Below are 19,509 nucleotides of genomic sequence, written 5' to 3'. Positions count from 1 at the left end.
CGGGTGGCCGGGGGAAGGCGGGAGAATGCGAACCCTTCGGTAGGGCGGTAGGGGCGGGTCCCCGGCCTTATTAGGAGTGCGTCCTGCGCAGGCGCAGAGGCGGCCGCAGGAGGAGGGGCGGGAGCAGTCCAGAGAGAGACTCTCCGACAGCACGGAGGGGGATTGGGCGAGAGGGGGGCAGCGAGAGGCTTGTCATGGGGATCCGAGCCACGAGACGGCCTCGGTAGCATCTGGGGACTCGGACGGGAACAGGAAGTGTCAACGCCCGGGACCCCGGCGCCAGCTCCGCCGGGGGGATCCCCGCTGCTCTCGTCCTGGGGAGGGAGAGGAGAAAGGAGGGGGCCCCGGCCTCGCCCCGCCCCTGGGCTTGTTACCGCGGGGGCGGGGAGTGAGGGCTTCTTTTGGGGGGAGTGAAGATCGGGGGACTCGGCTGTGCCCTCTGGAGCGGCCGCCGGGGTCCCCGCGGTGCCGGGCTGCGGAGCGCCGGAGCGGCGGCGGCCGGGGCTGTTGCAAGTGTGGTTGCTGGATGCGGAGGCGGCGGCGGCGGCGGCGGCGAGGGGCGGCGGCGGCAGGATGTTAGGGCAGCAGCAGCAGCTGTACTCGTCGGCCGCGCTCCTGACCGGGGAGCGGAGCCGGCTGCTCACCTGCTACGTGCAGGACTACCTCGAGTGTGTGGAGTCGCTGCCCCACGACATGCAGAGGAACGTGTCTGTTCTGCGAGAGCTGGACAACAAATATCAAGGTAGGGGGCCCCGAGGCTGCCGGGGGGCGTCCTCCTCCCCGAGCCCGGCCCGCCGGACCCCCGGCAGCGGTTTCGTGGAGCCCGCCCGGGGAAGTACCACTTTCCGCTCCTCCTGTGACAGACTCCCCGGGAGCTCACGCGGGGGCTGTGTGGGGGCGGGGCAGCGGGGCCGCGGGACGGGTTCCTGGCCCTGGCCTGGCCGGCCGCGATCGGCGAGCACTTCGGCGGGGTGTCCAGGCGGGGCTTGCCGCTCGCCAGCCCCCACTGCACACCGGGCGGCTGCAGCTGCCGGGGAAGGCAATCAGCCATTTTCAGCAGCCCGCATTCGTCCTGGCGCCGGTCCGCCCCGCGCCGCCGACCCTCCTGCCCCGGCCAGCGAGTGTGCAGCCGGGCGGGGGTCTCGGGCGAGGCGGCGGATCGCGGCCGGCCTCCCGCCGGTCTGCGGGGCCCGGCTCCCCGCCCCCCCGGCGCCCACCCCCTGAGAGCAGATGCATTGGAACGTGCGGGGGGAGGGGGCGAGAGGGCCGGGGAGGCGGACTCCAGGGCGCTCCCTCCCGCCGCTCGCGGCTCCCGGCTCCGGGCTGGAGGCGTCCGCTCCCCTCGCCCGCCGCGGAGAGAGTTCCGGGCCGCAGCCTGCTCGCAGCTCCTCCAGTCCAAAGGCTCCGAGGGGAGGGGTCCCCCGCGGGGCCGGGGAGAGGGGCGTGTGTGGGGCGAGGAGGGCCCCCGTCCCCGGGGGCGGGGCCGGGGCGTGACGCGCAGGGAACGCGAGGGAGCGGGCGCGCGCTCCGCGGGCCGCGAAGATGGCTGGTGGCCGGGGGCTGGGGCGGAGCGGGCCGCTGCGGAGCGGGCCGAGGCCCCGCGGGCCGTTAGTTCAGCCCGAGCGGAGTGGTGTTGGATTGGGGACCTGTCTGTTAGGGTTGGGCGACTTCTTTCCCAACTACTGAATCACCACAGGGACACAATCGCTGCTGACTCTAGCGCCGCGTAGCTTGCGGGCTTTGCGTCATATCCGGGCACCAGCAGGAAGTGGGTTTGTTGACTGGGCAACCGCCTGGCGTCCCTTCATCCCTCGGTCCCTCTTCTGCCAAGTTTACGTGATGAGGCGAAAACCACCCAATGTGGTCAGACCCAAGAAGCTAGGACGGAATTATCCTTTCTCGTTGAGAGTAGCGTTTATCATCCACTCTTGGTTGACCTTTCGTCTGCTACTAGGAGAGAAGTTTAAAAGGGGAGTCGTTACGTCCCTAAGTTAACCCGGATCCAGGAAAAGACCTTAGACAGAATATGGAAACAGCAAAACGGAGTTTAAAGATAACTTCTTGCATGCATTCGGTGTTCTAGACAGGTCACTGAACTCCTGAGTTAGTCTGGAAGGATCAACCTCTCCGGTGACAGTTCCTGGCCTGTGGCATTTAACTGTATGACTTTGAATCCATATTTTATTTCTGCCCTTTGAGCCTATATTGTCAAAAGGATTAATCTTTGTTAATGGAGAAGGAAATTAATACTAATTGCTTATTATGTCACAGTCTCTGCTCCAAGGCCAGAACATCTCTCACTTAATGCTTGCAATAACCCTGTGAAGTAAAATGGGATTTTTCTCATTTTACAGATGATAAAATTTACAAAATGTTAAGAGTAACTTACCCCGTTATTTAGGTGAGCAGTATTTGATCCTGGATACTATTTCAGGTGCACATTTTCTTTTAACCATCTAAACTTTTTTTTTCTCTTTATATGAAAGCCCTCTAAGAGTATTTTCTACACACATGGAGCACGTACAGGAATGGTAACCCAATATAATACATATGTATTTAAAATTTTGTATTGAACATTTTTAGTTTTCAAGTAATAATAATGCTGCAGTTTGTAAAGCTTGCAGCTCTTTACATTTCTTCACAAAAGTGATTTTACTTTTGAAGTTGGGAATTACACTATAATTCTCTGACAGAGATCTGTATCCTTGACCATCTAAAATGGTAGCTCTGGCAACGTGAGAAACAAATAGGCTTTACCAGATGGACAGATTATAATAATCCTCAGCTCCATTAAAATTGTTCATTCAAGTTACTAATTTCATGATTACTATAAAAACAATGCTCTAACTTTCACTTTATGCCCTTGCTTACTAAGCTCACCTTTCAGTTTTATGTTTATTAAATTTATGTACTTTTATGCTCATGGTTCAGATTTCATAGGTTTTTTTCATCACTTGCTCAATAAATTAAGTATATATAAACACATGTTATATATATATGCATTTTATAGGCAAAGAAATTTCTCATGTATCTGAATCACTTTCAGAAATTACTGAACAACCACCATACTGCATAATTAAGGTACCTTAAAAATTGGAATTTAGATCTCATGTGCTGGTATGATATGTAATGTAATTAGTTACTGCCTGTTATTAACCTCATATTCTACATGAGGTTGATTTAAAAAAAATTTTTTTTTCCTCAAATGTCTGAGAAAATACGTAATTTCCTTATTTTACCTGGAGGAAAATTAGGTTCTTAAAAAATCCACTTAGGTGTTGAGGTGGGCACATGGGACAGAAAGGAGCTTTGTTCAAAAATAGTGAATTAGGGTATAAGTACACTAAACTCTATGGTGGCACTTCGTCATGTGTCCCAGGTTAAACAGTTGTCCATCAAATATGTGTATCTGGGGAAGTGGACTTGGCCCAATGGATAGGGCCTCCGCCTACCACAAGGGAGGTCAAAACCCCAAGCCTCCTTGACCCGTGTGGAGCTGGCCCATGCTGCAGTGCTGATGCACGCAGGGAGTGCTGTGCCACGCAGGGGTGTCCCCCGCGTAGGGGAGCCCCACGCAAGGAGTGCGCCCCGAAAGGAGAGCCGCCCAGCGTGAAAGAAAGTGCAGCCTGCCTAAGGATGGCACTGCACACAGGAGAGCTGACACAGCAAGATGACACAACAAAAAAAGAAACACAGATTCTGGTTGCTGCTGATAAGGATAGAAGCAGTCACAGAAGAACACACTGCGAATGGACACAGAGAGTAGACAACTAGGGGCGGGGAAGGGGAGAGAGAGAAAAAAAAAGTGTACCTGTAATTTCCAGGAGGAGCTACTCATAAGAGTTGGATTTAATATTTGCCTCACTTGCAGGCAGCCCCAATGTATGTATTTTACTTGTCTAACATTTCTGTTCTCATTTTTAGAGTAGTAATACTGAAATATAAAACAGGTAGGCCCATGTGGAATGATAAATTAGAATTAAATTTTTTTCTCCTGGTTTTCATAAGACAGAACTCTTAGATGGCATTATATCTCATAAAGGATAAGAAATAGAGCAAATTTGAATAAAACAAATCTTAAGAAAAATTTTGGTCCCATCTGAAACTTCTATTTCCACATTTTTTAAGTAACTTCTAGTGACTTAGCTATTTTTATTTTATTTAAATAAGTGTTCCACATGCTATAGAATCCCTAAATCAGCAATCCAAACAGCCTAGAACCAATTGCTGATTTGTCTGTAACGGCAGAGTGATCCAATGACTTTACTGCAATTTTGTTAGTGGTTTGGTCAGTTGATGGGAGAATCTAAACCTACTCTGGTTACGGTTTGGTTTTTAGAATTTCCCATGTCATGCTGAAATAAAAGAGCCATTAAAACTGATATGATGGCAGGCTAACAGTTGCTTATATCTGTGTTGTTTAATATCGAGGGATATATCATGAAATAAAGGCATAGTATCTTTATGCAGTCCTGTAGCAAGCCATTGAACTGTAAATCCTAGACACAGATGGACAGTAATCTGTAGCTTAGTCCTGGAACCTCTTCAAGTTTTACAGCTGGGGTTTGGAATGTAAATTTTATGTATAGAATTGTTTTGAGGTTCAAACAAAGTATAGATGATACAGCTCAGAATTAGTTCCAAAGGGGAATACAGTGTTCCTGCCTATGTAATATACTTTTGATTATTAATTAGACACATATCTCTTAACCTTCTTAATATAGATTAATGGGTATTAGAGTTTTGTGTTCTTTGTTTTCTTTAGTTTATTTGTAAATATAATTTCATACCGAGTACACGGTCTTGTATGAGAGATGTTTTTAGTGAATACTTACTATAGAGAAGTGTGGTTTTATGGTTTAAGTTCTAACTTCACCAATTCTATTAAAAATAACTTGAAAAATGTTATATGTGTTAGCATAATAGCATTCTGATTTTTCTTTTCCTTTTTTAGAAACATTAAAGGAAATTGATGATGTCTATGAAAAATATAAGAAAGAAGATGATTCAAACCAGAAAAAACGCCTACAGCAGCATCTTCAGAGAGCATTAATCAACAGTCAAGAATTGGGAGATGAAAAAATTCAGATTGTCACTCAAATGCTTGAATTGGTGGAAAATCGGGCCAGACAAATGGAGTTACATTCACAGTGTTTCCAAGATTCTGCTGAAAGTGAAAGAGCCTCAGATAAAGCAAAGATGGATTCCTGCCAACCAGAACGATCTTCGAGAAGACCCCGCAGACAGCGAACCAGTGAAAGCCGTGATTTATGTCACATGACAAATGGGATTGAAGACTGTGATGATCAGCCACCTAAAGAAAAGAAATCCAAATCAGCCAAGAAAAAGAAACGCTCCAAGGCCAAGCAGGAGAGGGAAGCTTCACCTGTTGAGTTTGCAATAGATCCCAATGAACCTACATACTGTTTATGTAACCAAGTGTCTTACGGGGAGATGATAGGATGTGACAATGAACAGTGTCCAATCGAATGGTTTCACTTCTCATGTGTTTCACTTACCTATAAACCAAAGGGGAAATGGTATTGCCCAAAGTGCAGGGGAGATAATGAGAAAACAATGGACAAAAATACTGAAAAGACAAAAAAAGATAGAAGATCGAGGTAGTAAAGGCCATCCACATTTTAAAGGGTTATTTGTCTTTTATATAATTCGTTTACTTTCAGAAAATGTTTTAGGGTAAATGCATAAGACTATGCAATAATTTTTAATCATTAGTATTAATAGTGTATTAAAAGTTGTTGTACTTTGTCTGTGACCTTAATTTTCTGCACTGAATTACCAAATATTTTAAACCAGGTAGTCTTCAGATCACCTGATAAAAGGAACAGGGAATAGGGAGAGGGTGGTGTGAGCATTATAGAAACTTGACAAACCATGCCTATTTCATTTTCACTTAAAACTGCAATATTGTGTTTTAGATAAACACCAAAGTTTTGCTAGCATTTCAGTTGTACGTGCTTTAAAAATTTAGATACAGTTGGATTTCTCTGTAAACATCAAATTATCTTGGGTAATTTAAAAAATGAACACTATACCATATAGAGTTTCTTTCTCCCCAGCCTCATTTATATATACACGTGTTCATCTCTAGTCTTCCAAGAATTTAAGGAACTAGAGATAAAAATAATTTGGGATTCCATGTGGAATAATGTGCTCTTTATTAGAGTATTTGCTGCTGTATTTTCCTTAGTAGCATTTTGATACACTGTCAGTAGCCCATTTGTAAAATGCCTTGCTGCTGCTGCTTCATAGATACATTTAACTAGTGCTTAAAAATGGAGGTTTTTTTGTTTTGTTTTGTTTTGTTTTAATTGGGATAGATGAGAGTAGTCAGAATACCAAAAATGCTGCCATTGGCTTATATTGGCACTATTTGGGGTATGCAGTATCATAGTTAAAGGATGAGCAGTTTTAAAAATGCATCTTAATATTTTCCATGTGACCCAGTGTTGAGATACCTAACAACGGGCCTAGAAATGGGAAAAGGGCATATATACTAGTCTTTAAATACTGCCTTCATATCAACAATTGTTTTAAATAGTTTTGCTAATGGTGATAGTTCATTTCTGTCCCAATCAGTGATTATACATTATTTTAAATATTAGTGTATTTACCTTCTTAACTTTCTGGTATTGGTGCTGTTTGATGTTTTCACCTTGAATGAACTAATTTCATTATAACAATGCAATTGATAATGTATTTGTAAATTGAATTTTCCAAGATTCTAATATTTTAAGGGTCAGCATCTTGATGGATATATGTCCATGTGGTTAGAGAATTTGCTTTTGGGGGGAGGGCAGCGGATTGGCCAATCCTTTAAATCTATGTGTAAAATATGTCTTATTACTTATTTCTTCCTAATCTGATAATCCTGATTCTTTTTTGATTAACATGTGAAAAATCCTGTCTGCGTGTTTGGAAAAAAAAATATTTTTTTCTCTTCGAGCTCTCCTGTGTGACTTTTAGGCATGTAATTTCAGCTCTTCTGGGTATCAGCTCACTCACCTGTAAAATAAGGTTGGTTTTTATCACCAAGATTCTTTTTAAATCCATAGTTTTTAAGAATTGTAGTAAGAATTGTAGCATTTAATAATGAAATGACTTGTTTTTCTTTAATTTTGTCCTTATTCTGAAGTATGAAGACAAAAGTTTAAAGGTAACCATAGGGAGGGAGTAAATGCACACTATTTGATTCACTTCTGTCCTGAGGATATTTTGATAACTGGAGCCAGCTGATTATATTACTTCTTGAGTGAGGAATATTAGACAGCATGATTAAGATTCAGAATTTATTTTATTACAACTTAATTGGCTCATAAAGAAATACTTTTCTGTCTTACATATAACATTTTGTTTCAGCAAACATCCTTGTTACCCAGAATAGAGCTCCGGACCTGACACCATTAAATATATCAGTATATCCAAATCCCTCAAAAACTTTCAGATGTAACATAGGGAGGAGTCCATTCTTCTTAAATTTGCCTCAGTTTACAGATAAAATATATACTTCCAAGTAGAAGTGCCCACGTTTGTATTAGCATAGGAAAACAAACCTGAAATGTCTTGCAGGATGAGCTCTTTGTAAGACCTATTGTTTGAAGCAGTATTATTTTTACGAATTTCTTTTTGTTTTATATACTTCATAGGAGATAGAAGTATTAGGTTTGCATGACATTATGACTGGAATTTTTTTTAAAGTATTGTAGATTTTATATACTCTTTCATATCATGGTTACCAACTCATTACCAGTGGTTTCCATACTTAACCTCATGTTGGAATTACCTTAGGAGCTTCAAAAAATACTGATGTCTATGCATCACTCCCAGAAATTGTGATTTAATTCATTTGGAATGTTGCCTAAGCTTCAAGAGTTTTTAAGATCCCCAGGTTATTCTATTTAGAACCAATGCTGTATTTCAAAAATATGAACCTAATGAAAGCTGCTGGTAGGTTCTTTGCATTCAGGTTTGTGTGACTCAAATATATACTATATATGTACTGAGATAGAGATGAGATTTTACCTTCCGCTCCCAACTGTTCACCATCATGTAGCCGTGTTCATTTGTACAAGTACTTAGGTGCTTCTCATATGCCAGCCACTGTTCTAAGCAGTGGTGTTATAAAAAGAAAAAAATCTCTCTTCATTGACTACACTTTCTATTGGGAATGTCCAATAGCTACCATGTCAGGTATGGTAAGTGGTAAAAGGAAAGTGAAACAGAGTAAGCAGATAGAAAATGAATGGAAAGGAGGATAAGTCTTAATTACGGTGATTGAAGATCTCTCTCAGGAAGTGATCCTAGAGCAGGGACCAAAAAGAAATAAGGAAGTGAGGCAGGCAAAGATTTGGGGGAGTAGTAAAAAAGCTTGGCAATTTGACTAGAGCAGAGTGTTTTAACTGAGAGTAGAAGGAACTAGAAAATACATACTTTTGGGAAGCCCTGGTAAAAATTTGGGAGGCAATTGAAGGGTCTTGAGCCATGGTCTGATTTCTGTTTTTAAAAGATCATTCAGTGCTGTGGAGAGAATTTATTCTTGGGAGCTTAAGTGAAAATAGGGAGATTGACTCAGAAGCCTTGATGGCAAAAACGTTGGTGGCTTAGAGTAGAGTGGTAGCAGCAGAATTGTTGGTAAGTGGTGGGACTCTGCCTATATTTTGAAGGAAAAATTAAAGTTTCTGTTTGGTACTTAGATTTGAAATACCTGATAGATTTCGAGTGAATGCAGTGTAGAGTCCTGCATAAGACTGAAACTGGGGAGAGAACAGGAAATAAGCCATTGAAAGTCAGCCTATGAATCAAGTTAAAAGTCCTATGACTGAAATTATTCAGGTAATTCAATCAGTACTTCTCAAATTTTCATATGCATTGAATCACCTGGTGATTTTGTTAAAATGCAAATTATGCTTCAGTGGGGCCTGAGACTGCATTTCTAACAGGCTTCTCAGTGATGCTGCTGCTGGCTCAGACCCACATTTTTTGTAGCCACCCTGCAGATCCAAACCCAGGACGGGGGTTGGGGGGAGGCCTGGGGTAAGCCAACATTTACAAAGGGGAGGAGCTCTCTGAGAGAAAGCTGAAAAGAGTGGTACCCCAAAAGCAAAGGGGAAACGTGTTTAAACAGGAAGAGACTGATCACCTCAAGTACTGTTCAACTGAAATGATTAACCATTAGATTGGGGTAGTTGAGTTTGACAAGCCTCAAGTTTGGGGGTTGGAATGTATTGTGAGCAGACTTAAGTGGAGGCATCAACCAGAGACAACTCAGGTTTTGATGTAAACAGGAACAAATGACATGTAGCTGAGGAGGAGGTGAGCTAGGGGAGGATTTTAACTTTTAGGGAGATAGTATAGTGTGGTTGCATATTGACTGGAATATAGCAGAAAGTATGAACGGTGTAAGGGTAGACGAAATTACTGCAGGTATGAGGTGTGAGGGTGCACAAGGGGATTAATCTCAAATATACAGGGGGCAGTTCATTACCCTTGTCAATAGAGGAGACAATATTTTTGTTCACTTATTCAAATATTTATTGAGCACCCCTTTGAAAGGTGCTGTTTTAGATATTGGGGATATAGCAGAGATCAAAACAAGACATCTGTAACCTCATGGTGCTTAGATTCTGGAGGAAATGGGTGTAGATGCAGATAGATTGCTACGTTTGCTCTTGGGAAATGAGGTCCTCATAGCTTCCACTTTCCCAGTGAAGAGCTGAGAAGGGGGCAGGGATGTTGGTGGTTTGGAGGAATTGGTGAGAGACGTGTGTGAAAGAGTGGGAAAGTGAATGGACCAGGAACGCCATGCAGAGCAATGGGGCAGCTGGAACTTTTGGTCATAATTTCAGATGAGAGCAAAGAACTCATTCTGTTGCCTGGATGTAGGTGCCAAAAAGAACTGGGAGAGAAACACACGAAGTAAGTTAAAATGTCAACATCTCTCTACAGTAAGCCCAAAGGATTGCAGCTCCCTAGTCCTTTTATATACACAGCAGGGGCTGTCTCTAAGGACTCTGACCTGGCCCCCTCCTGAAATGCAGAGGAGCAAGTCTTTAAGGAGCGGTTAATATAAAAATGCTAGCTAGATCTTGAGTTCTTTCTGAATCAAGTCTGTAAAGTTTGAAGTCATCTTTGAAAATATATTTTAAGTAACATTACCTTAATTACCTTTACTATGGTTGCGTAAATTCTACACATCAGAGAAATGAAAGCTCCTTTTCCATAACCTCTTTCAGTGTGTGGGAAGTGCTCAGTCAGGGTTCCAGATAGGGACTGATCTATGATCCCTTGTCCTCCTTGGCCTGCAGTTTGTGCATCTGTAAAACGAGTGAAGACACAGTTATCCTAAAACTGTGTTTACTCTTCATGCCCCTTACCATTAGTTGTAAGAAGGAGTTCTCATGGTCATAAATTCACTAAAGGGATAGTTTAGAAAATAATAGCATTTAGTTCATGTTTGTGACAACTAGAGTCTTTAAAGGAGAGTTTCTCAACATCAGGCTCTGTAGAACTATCTTGATGGGTGTTTCCATTTCCATTTCCACATATTCTACTTTAACTTTTCCTTTTTTTTAAGGAGATACCAGGAATTGAACCCGGGACCTCGCATATGGAAAGCAGGCACTCAATCACTAAGCTATACCTACTCCCCATCTACTTTAACTTTTATACTTCAAAGTATTACTTCCATAATACTTTTCTTTAAATTGATTCATTCTTTGATGTAAACTTATTTTAAAAATGAAACTTATTACTTTGGTAAGTGGAAAAGTAGTCTCACCCTCTGAAAATAGAAGATTACCTTAAAATACAATGAAAACAAGGCAGTGTTACTACATTCTAGGTCAGTAGTATTACCTGTGAAAACCCTAAGCCAAAGCCCACCCTTCCTTTATTAAAAGAGGTGATTATTAAGTAAAATGAGGCAAAGCGAAGGACATGGAAGGGCCAGAGTAAGTCTTTGCATGATGCAGTCAAAAGAAATTGACAGCAAATTTTTATGAGTGCTAATTTACCATCTCTGAGAAACACTTTAAGCAACAGAAGGTTAACCACTGCAGTTTCTTAACTATCAGTATAAAACAAATCTTAACATTTCTTCATTTAAAGGCATTAATCTAGTTATATGCTGATAGATATTGACTCTTAAAAAAAAGCTTCTGTAAACCTCCTAAGGTATCAACTAGCATTGTCTCCATCAGTATTAGAGTAACTCACATTATCCTGACCCCACCAGAGTTTCTAGTCTGGTCTGTTTTCCATTCTGAGAATAAGTAAACTTTACTTCCTAACCAATGTCTCCCCTGGGCCAGCCTTGTCATACCACTGCTTTTGGACCCAGCATTTCAGACCCCCCCAAAAATTCTCAGGATTATCCTCGGTTGTTGGCTAGTGGACTCTTGATTTAGTAATCTCCATTATAAGAAAAACAAACTTTCTCTCCAATTTTTTAGTTGGATAACAATAACATACCCAAGTCTGTCATAAATGCTGAAGGAATGAGATTTTTGGTATAGTAATTATTTGCATAACTGCACCTATATGCACTAAAGCAATTTTACAAATTTTAATTGTATTGTATGAAAGTTTTCCTGCCTTCTTAAATATGTCCTTAAATTCTTGGCATATAGTAGGACATAAATATTTAATGTATTTCAACTTTGACTCAGCACCATGTTATTACATAGTGATATCCTTAAATCTTAGTCCAATTTGGAGGACTAACATTTACCTCTGTACTTGTCTCAGTATGGTTTTAAAAATTAGTTTGGCTCTTTCAAAATTTCTTCATTTTTCCTTGCTTCTAAAACTAATTAGTAGCTTGTATCCTTCTTTTAATTCATTGTGTATTGAAAAGCATTTGGTCAAATTTGTGTTTAGATTAAGAACAAAATAGATTCTCAGAGAGGACCTAGTACTTGAGCTTTGATATATGGTTCTGGTTTTTGAATATGTGGATTTCTTTTTCTTCTCCATTCTTGACTGTTCAGATAGCAGTGTTTTGCTACATACTTGCTTTGAACAGCAAGATCTAATTACTTCGTTTGATCAGAACCTCTAATTTGGGAAGTGGACTTGGCCCAATGGATAGGGCGTCCATCTACCACATGGGAGGTCCACGGTTCAAACCCCGGGCCTCCTTGACCTGTGTGTAGCTGGCCCATGTGCAGTGCTGATGCGCGCAAGGAGTGCCCTGACACACAGGGGTGTCCTCCGCGTAGGGGAGCCCCTCGCACAAGGAGTGAACCCCGTAAGGAGAGCCGTCCAGCGTGAAAGAAAGTGCAGCCTGCCCAGGAATGGCGCCGCACACACGGAGAGCTGACACAGCAAGATGACGCAACAAAAAGAAACATGGATTCCAGTGCTGCTGACAACAACAGAAGCGGACAAAAACAAGAACACGCAGCAAATGGACACAGAGAACAGACAACTGGGGCGGGGGACAAGGGGAGAGAAATTTAAAAAAAAACAAAAACCTCTAATTTATTTATTATAAAATTCTAACCTTAGAAACTTCCCACACAGAAACAAGGGTATTGGGCCAGCTGGCTAGCTTTCTCTCCAGGTGTTCAGGTTTTCGAGAATAAAATGGAATCCACTAAATGGGAAGTAATGATTTTGATATAGGTAGAAGAACCAGCTGTTGTATTTGCCAAGGATGTAAAAAAGCTGGATATAGCAATTCCAAATTTTCTTTAAGACTAACTTTTATTGCTCTTTTGTACCTTTTAAGACAACCTTCCCAAAATATTAGAAATGTTCTTTTATAATCTTTAGCATGTTTTGCTTTTTATTTGCAAACATTCATTTCCCATCAGTTTGAAAAAAAGTAAATTCTTATAGTTTAAGAAAAGTAATTCTAAAGCACTGTAGTAAAATAGTGACTGAACAGTTATTTATTTCTAACTTCAATTTCTTTACAATGGCTTTGGCTTGGACTTTGGGGTGTTTGAGCATTGCATAGAATTTTTCTACCATAATTTAATATTACCTCAGGAAAATTCTGACCAGGATTTAAGGTATAATTTGGTGGAATAGACAATCCAGTACTTTCCTAATCACACAGTGGAAATAAGGAGATTTTTCCATGGCTAGTTGAGAGAACAAAAAGAGATAGAGGATCTAAATCATTTTTCTTTCTACTTAAGTCTTCATTGTGTTATAACTAATCTGATTTCATTATATTTCTCTTTCCAATGATAGATTAAAAACTTTATCTGGAACTAAAAGATTAAGCAACTTTTAAAATACACTTTAAAGATCTCAAAATAAAACTTTTCATTCTTTTAAGTGAAGAGAGTGAGTTTAGGATCTTGGAAAAGTATTTTGTAGGAGTTTCGGGGTGTGTGAAAGTTTGCAGTACCTGCTTAAATACTTTGACAAGTGGCTAATCCTGTGAATTGCAAATAGTAGCTAAAGAAAGATTTTTATACTGTTTTACATCCAGGATTAGATACACATTTTTAAAAAATCCAGATGTTTAAATCTTTGTTTTAATTATTAAGCTCCACTGAGGTCTGTCCTACTGAGAGGGCAAGGGAAGCAAATATGCTTGGAAAAGGAACATTAGAGCATTTGTAAATAATCCCCACACATAAAACGAATCTCATTTGTTTCCTTGAAGTATTTTCTCATTTTAGATCTACGTCATCCTGGCTTTTGTCATTAATATGACAGTTCAAAGACAATTTAAGTAGAACGTGAAAAAGTAGTTTGAAAAGCATGCTATATAGAACTAGAAGGGACTTTGTATGGTAACTAGGCAACCCTCTTTCTTGGTGTGAGATTATATTCCAAACCAGTGTTTTCCAAAGTGTTCTGTGGATCTGAATGCTAACCAGTGAAGAAAGCTGGGGTTCTTTGCATACTGTATCCTCTCTCTTAGCAGACCAGAAGATACATATTAAAGATTCTGAGGGATCTTGCCACATTTCCCTCTATAATATCTACTCATATCCTAGGAAGTAGAATCCTTTCAAACAGAGTTTGAGATTATTACCCTAAACTACACTATGAAAGGGTGGAGCATATTCAAATACATTGGATAATCCTGCTGTATAAGAAGTTAACTCTCCAGCTCTTGCCTTCCTAGATCTCCAGTACTATTTGGTCTTAATGCTATTCGTACGATGTTTAAATATATCAGGATGGAATAGGGACGGATAGTTTCTTTCCATTTGTTAGAGGAAGTGTATGTGTTTAACATCTTCCAAAACAAATCTCTTGCAACAAATAGCAATGAATCGCATGTCAAATATTGATTGAGTTATGATGCCTATTAGCAAAAGCTTGAAAATAATTTAACTTTTCAGTTTCTTCACTGATAGAATTGGCCTAGATTTCATAGGCACACATGGAATGTAACCTTCCTATTGATCAGAGAAACTCAAGAAGAGATAATTGTTAATATCTTGTGCCCATTTTGGGAAAGCATAAACTACAGGAGGCAAATGATAATGGGGATCTAATTTCAAGTCACATTTTAATATTATCCTATAGGTAGAGCTATTGTGGGAAATGACCTTTGGAAAACACTCTTGTGCTCCCAGCGGCCTCTGAGGTTTATTAGGAGTTAAAGCCATGATGCTTCTTTGGCTCTAGAAAGTGTAAAGATCAACCAAACTGTTTTCCTTGGAGATTCTTGTCATTATTTCAAAGTAACTTATATGATTTCTTTCAATTAAATGTGTTTACTGAAAAGTCAAAATTATTAACCATGCAATACTCAAAAATATCTATGAAAGAGGGGGGAAATACTATCTGTAGGCAGAACTGAAACCTGAATCGTATATGAAGCACAGGACCTCCAGAGAAAAGGCGTAGCTGATGGCTTTGAAAGTTTTCCAACCAAGAATTATAACTCCAGATGGGGTCTCAGACAGGGTTTAAAATATGCCATTTTTAGTACAGTTAGTGAAAGAGGAGATCTTTTCGTTTGTTTTTAAGATTTATTTTTTATTTATTTTTCTCCATGTCCATTCGCTGTGTGTTTTTCTTTGTTCACTTGCATTCTTGTCAGCAGCACCGGGAGTCTGTGTCCCTTTTTGTTGCGTCATCTTGCTGCCTCAGCTCTGTGTGTGCGGCGCCACTCCTGGGCAGGCTGCACTTTTTTCACATGGAGCAGCTCTCCTTGAGGGGTGCACTTCTCGTGCGTGGGGCTCCCCTACGCGGGGGACACCCCTGTGTGGCAGGGCACTCCTCGCGCGCATCAGTACTGCCTGTAGGCCAGCTCACCACATAGGTCAGGAGGCCCTGGGTTTGAACCCTGGGCTTCCTATGTGGTAGGGGAATGCTCTATCAGTTGAGCCAAATCTGCTTCCCTAGTTTGTTTCATCTCTTAATTAGTTGGGATCCTCAGGAAGATCAATTGATCTGTGTTTTATTTTCCATGCCTATGAAAGATTCGATAATTAAGTCCATTCCCAGTGCTAGCAAATTAAGTTAAAGCAGTAGCTGATGCTTTGGTGTAGACTGGGAGGTAACAGGCTCCCTGCCAGTCTCCATAAATCTGTTAGGTGTGTAAAGCTATTTTGAAAATAGTTTGTCATTTTTTTTCTGATAAGAATAAAGTATCAAGTCCAAGTGAGGATGATGTACAAAGGGAGAATTTCTCTTCTCTCTTTCCATCAACATCCTCTTATATTCCAAAACAATAAAATAAAAGGCAAAGCACTCACCCTGACGCCTTCTTACAGTGATGCACTACCTCATGTTTCTTCTTTTCCTTCTCCTCTTCATTCTCCTCCTCTCCTCCCTTCTCCTCCTCCTTTTACTTCTTCTAAATTAAAGAAGTTGTGGATTTGCAGAAAAATCATGCATAAAATGCAGGGTTCCCATATACCAACCTATTATAATATTAACATCTTATATTAGTGTGGTAACTTTGTTACAATTGATGAAAGCACATTTTTATAATTGTACTATTAACTATAGTCCACAGTTTACCTTAGGGTTCACTGTTTGTGTTGTATAGTCCCGTGGGTTTTTGCTTTTCTTAATTTTTAAAATTTGTTTTATTTTTGTCCCATGAGTTTTTAAAGTTCTTTTTATTCTAGTAACATGTATACCACCTAAAACTTCCTCCTTTTAACCACATTCAAATCATAATTCGATGCTGTTAATTATGTTTACAATGGTGTACTACTATCACTACCATCCATTTCCAAAACTTTTCCATCATCCTAAATAGAAACTCTGTATGATTTATTGCCTTAAGTTTTACAGACCATTGGGCATTATAAATTCTAAATGAAAAAGAACTCGCTTTTTGCTCCCACTGCTTTGTTAGGGTTATGTACAACTTGAATGACTTGAACAACATGCTAGGTTAGAGAACAACCCATCTAATTCCTTCCAGTTTTAAAAGCTTCTGGGAGCCACGAGGATCATTTTAAATGCAGATATTGGAAAACTTACTTTACTCAAAGCACTATAAAATTTACCCCCTCATTTTTCCCATGTCAAATACAGTTTTATTTATTTTTAACAATTATTAAATTTTATTATGCTAAATCAATTGCAAATTAATAATTTTATTACTAATTCAATTTAGAAGAAAGTTTTTAACATCAAGATTTTGAATATTTTTGTTGCTAAGTACAATAGTGTAACCAATAAACAACTTTAAAGAACAAATTTACATGATGTTAGGATGCTATTCTGTGGGGAAAGTGGGATGGAAATACAATTTCAGTATGGGACTAAAACCACCATGGAAAAATACAGTGTTAAGCTTCTGTTTGTTTGCACATTTTCAAAATGTATGCTATGATATTTCAACTCTGTTGAACGTATTTCAGTCACACAATAGTTTAATTTTAAAATGTCAATAGAGACAATATGCCTTAAATTATACTTTTTGCAATCATTTAAGCTAGAGAAAAAGCATTTTTAAAAAACATTTATTTATTTATTTATTTATTTATTTCTCTCCCTTTTCCCCCCCACCTGGTTGTCCCTTCTCTGTGTCCATTTGCTGCATCTTCCTCTCTGTCCGCTTCTGTTGTTGTCAGAGGCATGGGAATCCGTGTTTCTTTTTGTTGCGTCATCTTGCTGTGTCAGCTCTCCGTGTGGGCGGCGCCATTCCTGGGCAGGCTGTGCTTTCTTTTGCGCTGGGCGGCTCTCCTTACGGGGCGCACTCCTTGTGTGTGGGGCTCCCCTATGTGGGGGACACCCCTGCGTGGCAGGGCACTCCTTGCGCGCATCAGCACTGTGCATGGGCCAGCTCCACACGGGTCAAGGAGGCCCGGGGTTTGAACTGCGGACCTCCCATGTGGTAGACGGACGCCCTAACCACTGGGCCAAGTCCGCCGCCTAAAGCATTTTAGCAGTCTACTTGTACATGTGAGAGGGTACATAGTTTTTCAAAAAATATTTTAGGAGCTGTGTGAGCACAAACGTTAGAGACCATTGACAGAGATAACCTGCTCAGTACACTGTCTTAACCCTCTCTACAAAGGCTCTATTGCTCCTCAGCCACCCACTTCCATGATGTTACCTTAGACGCTGCCACTACCAAATTTTTAACCCCTGCCAAAAACTGAAAAACAAAAAACAGAAAACAAAACTTCAAGTTTCTTACCCTCGGATCTCCAATTCCTATTTTTAAAATTGACTCTCTTTTCCTCTGATGTGAACAATACGATCACAATCCTTTTATTCTCTTAGGTAGACTTTTGTCTCTTTACCTGGCTCAGATTCCATGGCTCGTCATGCTCGTCACCCCCTAGCATACTTTGTCAACTCCTTTGCTTCTCATTCTCCCAACCCTGTTTAAATCCGGTCAGCCTGTTCTCTATCTGTAGCCGGATGGCTCGAAAGTGTGCTGACTCCACCGGGCTGACTGCTTTTCATTTGATTCCTAACAAACCTCAAGTAGTCCCTGAAGGTTGCCTGACAACCCTCCTACAATTTCTTAGTCAGTTTTTCTCTTCACTCTCAGAGCACTATCCCACTTTCTCTCCAAATCTCTTGTACCCCTCCTTCCTCCTCATTCTCAAGCTGATGAACTCCTTATTTTACTAAACACAAGAACAACAACAAAAACATAGTAACCAGAGGTCTTCATGTGCTTTTTCTACCAAAGTTACCATAGTTATTGCCTTCCAGCTTGTTATGATAGATGACTGTCTGTTCTAAAGGTCAAGCACTGAACTTATGTGCAGGGAGATTCACTCTTGCAACTATTCTCTTTCCGAAGTATCTGGGTGGACTCTTCTATTGTTATATAATGTTATATTTCCTATCTTAAGAGCAGGGAAGAAAACTTTGGGAAAGTTTGTGGAGTAGGGATCTCCAGTCCTTCTACCAAAACAGCTATTAAACAGACAGAAGCTGTCTGAAACAACTGTTTTGAAACTCCAGAGGCTAGATGAACACCGCCCAGCCTCCGGGGAAGAGCAGGGGAAGAGATGGATAAAACACAGTACAGACCTACAAACTGCTCTCTCCTCCCGGTGCCTACAGCACCCGTCCCCCACTCACGCGGCAGGCGCCCCAGGATCCAGTCGCCGGCTAGCTGCTGGTGACAAGAACAGGGCTTTGCGTGTCCGATCACCCATCACAGCTTTTTCTTAGCGAGTTCTGTTGCTGAGCACCAGCTCTGATGGCAGCAGTTGTCTCCACCCTTTGGGCAAAGGTGGCAGCAGCCACTGTTCCAGCCCTCCCTGACCAGGGCGGAGGTGGTGGGGATTTAAAGGCACAGGCTTGCTCAGGGCTGCAGGGGAAAGCTACCTGGAGAGCTACATTTGCTGGGCAGTCCAGGAGAGCTCGGTTTTGGGGAGCCATTGGAGAAGTTTTTGGCACCCTTCCTGACCCCTCCACAGGGCACTTGGGAGCTGGTCTGCACCCTCCTCATGAGTCCCTGGAAGGTTTTAGTTGGGAAAGACTGGACTGGGAAAGTCCTCCCTGGGATGGCCCTCGTTCCAGAATTTACCCTCCAGGCAACAAAAGAAGTCTTCAAAACTGTCGAGACAGACAGGTGGGGACAGAGTCATCAGATACCTGGGAGAAGGAGGTTTGTCCCCTGGGAAGCTGAGGGAACAGCTAAACTCCTGTAAACAGGGAACTCCAAAACAACAAACAAGTGAAAATTCAGGAAGAGGCAGAGGCTCCCAAAGACAGGGACACGCCCACACAGTGCATTTGTCTTGGGCAGGCCTCCCTGATAATGGGGCTAACGCTCAAGAAGATCTCTGTCTTATCCCCAGCTGTTCACAAAACCAGGAAACAGACATGCCAGGGAGTAAATCCCAGAGTTAACCTTTAAAATATTAAAGTGGACAGTGTGCAACAAAAGAATACAAAACAAAGAAACAGGAAATGATGGCCCATCCAAAGGAAGAGAATAAAAATACAGAAAAGACAATGGAGAAGGTGAAAATGTGGACACGGAACAAAACCTTTAAGGAAATGATCTTAAAAGTGCTTAGGGAGATTAAGGAGGCTACAGAGAAAGAACTACAGGTGACCAGGAAAACAATGAATGAACAA

The 19,509-nt window shown here is 41.5% G+C and overlaps 1 protein-coding gene and 1 long non-coding RNA gene across 2 annotated transcripts; one reads left to right on the top strand and one right to left on the bottom strand.

Moving 5' to 3' along the window:
* The first annotated feature begins 94 nt into the window (after positions 1-94).
* ING2 (inhibitor of growth family member 2) lies at positions 95-6,966 on the top strand. Its single transcript, XM_004481738.5, has 2 exons — positions 95-742; positions 4,955-6,966. The coding sequence occupies exons 1-2, from the start codon at positions 574-576 to the stop codon at positions 5,623-5,625; spliced, it is 840 nt and encodes a 279-aa protein (XP_004481795.1). The 5' UTR covers positions 95-573; the 3' UTR covers positions 5,626-6,966.
* Positions 6,967-10,083: 3,117 nt separating this feature from the next.
* Positions 10,084-18,952, bottom strand: LOC131279775 (uncharacterized). The gene is made up of 3 exons (XR_009187229.2): positions 16,966-18,952; positions 15,696-15,863; positions 10,084-10,334 (listed from the first exon to the last, which is right to left on the bottom strand). It is a non-coding gene; the product is annotated as an uncharacterized lncRNA (long non-coding RNA).
* Between the last annotated feature and the right edge of the window lie 557 nt (positions 18,953-19,509).

The sequence above is a fragment of the Dasypus novemcinctus genome, chromosome 1 (genome assembly GCF_030445035.2).
Source record: "Dasypus novemcinctus isolate mDasNov1 chromosome 1, mDasNov1.1.hap2, whole genome shotgun sequence".
NCBI lineage: Eukaryota > Metazoa > Chordata > Mammalia > Cingulata > Dasypodidae > Dasypus > Dasypus novemcinctus.
Note: the sequence above shows the minus strand (reverse complement) of the source record. Positions and strands in the feature narration are given on the sequence as shown.

Bases quoted from the DNA above. Each gene is read 5' to 3' on its own strand.
- ING2 (XM_004481738.5), top strand. From the start codon at position 574: ATGTTAGGGCAGCAGCAGCAGCTGTACTCGTCGGCCGCGCTCCTGACC. The intron at 743-4,954 runs GTAGGGGGCCCC...TTCCTTTTTTAG, and splicing joins GCTGGACAACAAATATCAAG to AAACATTAAAGGAAATTGAT.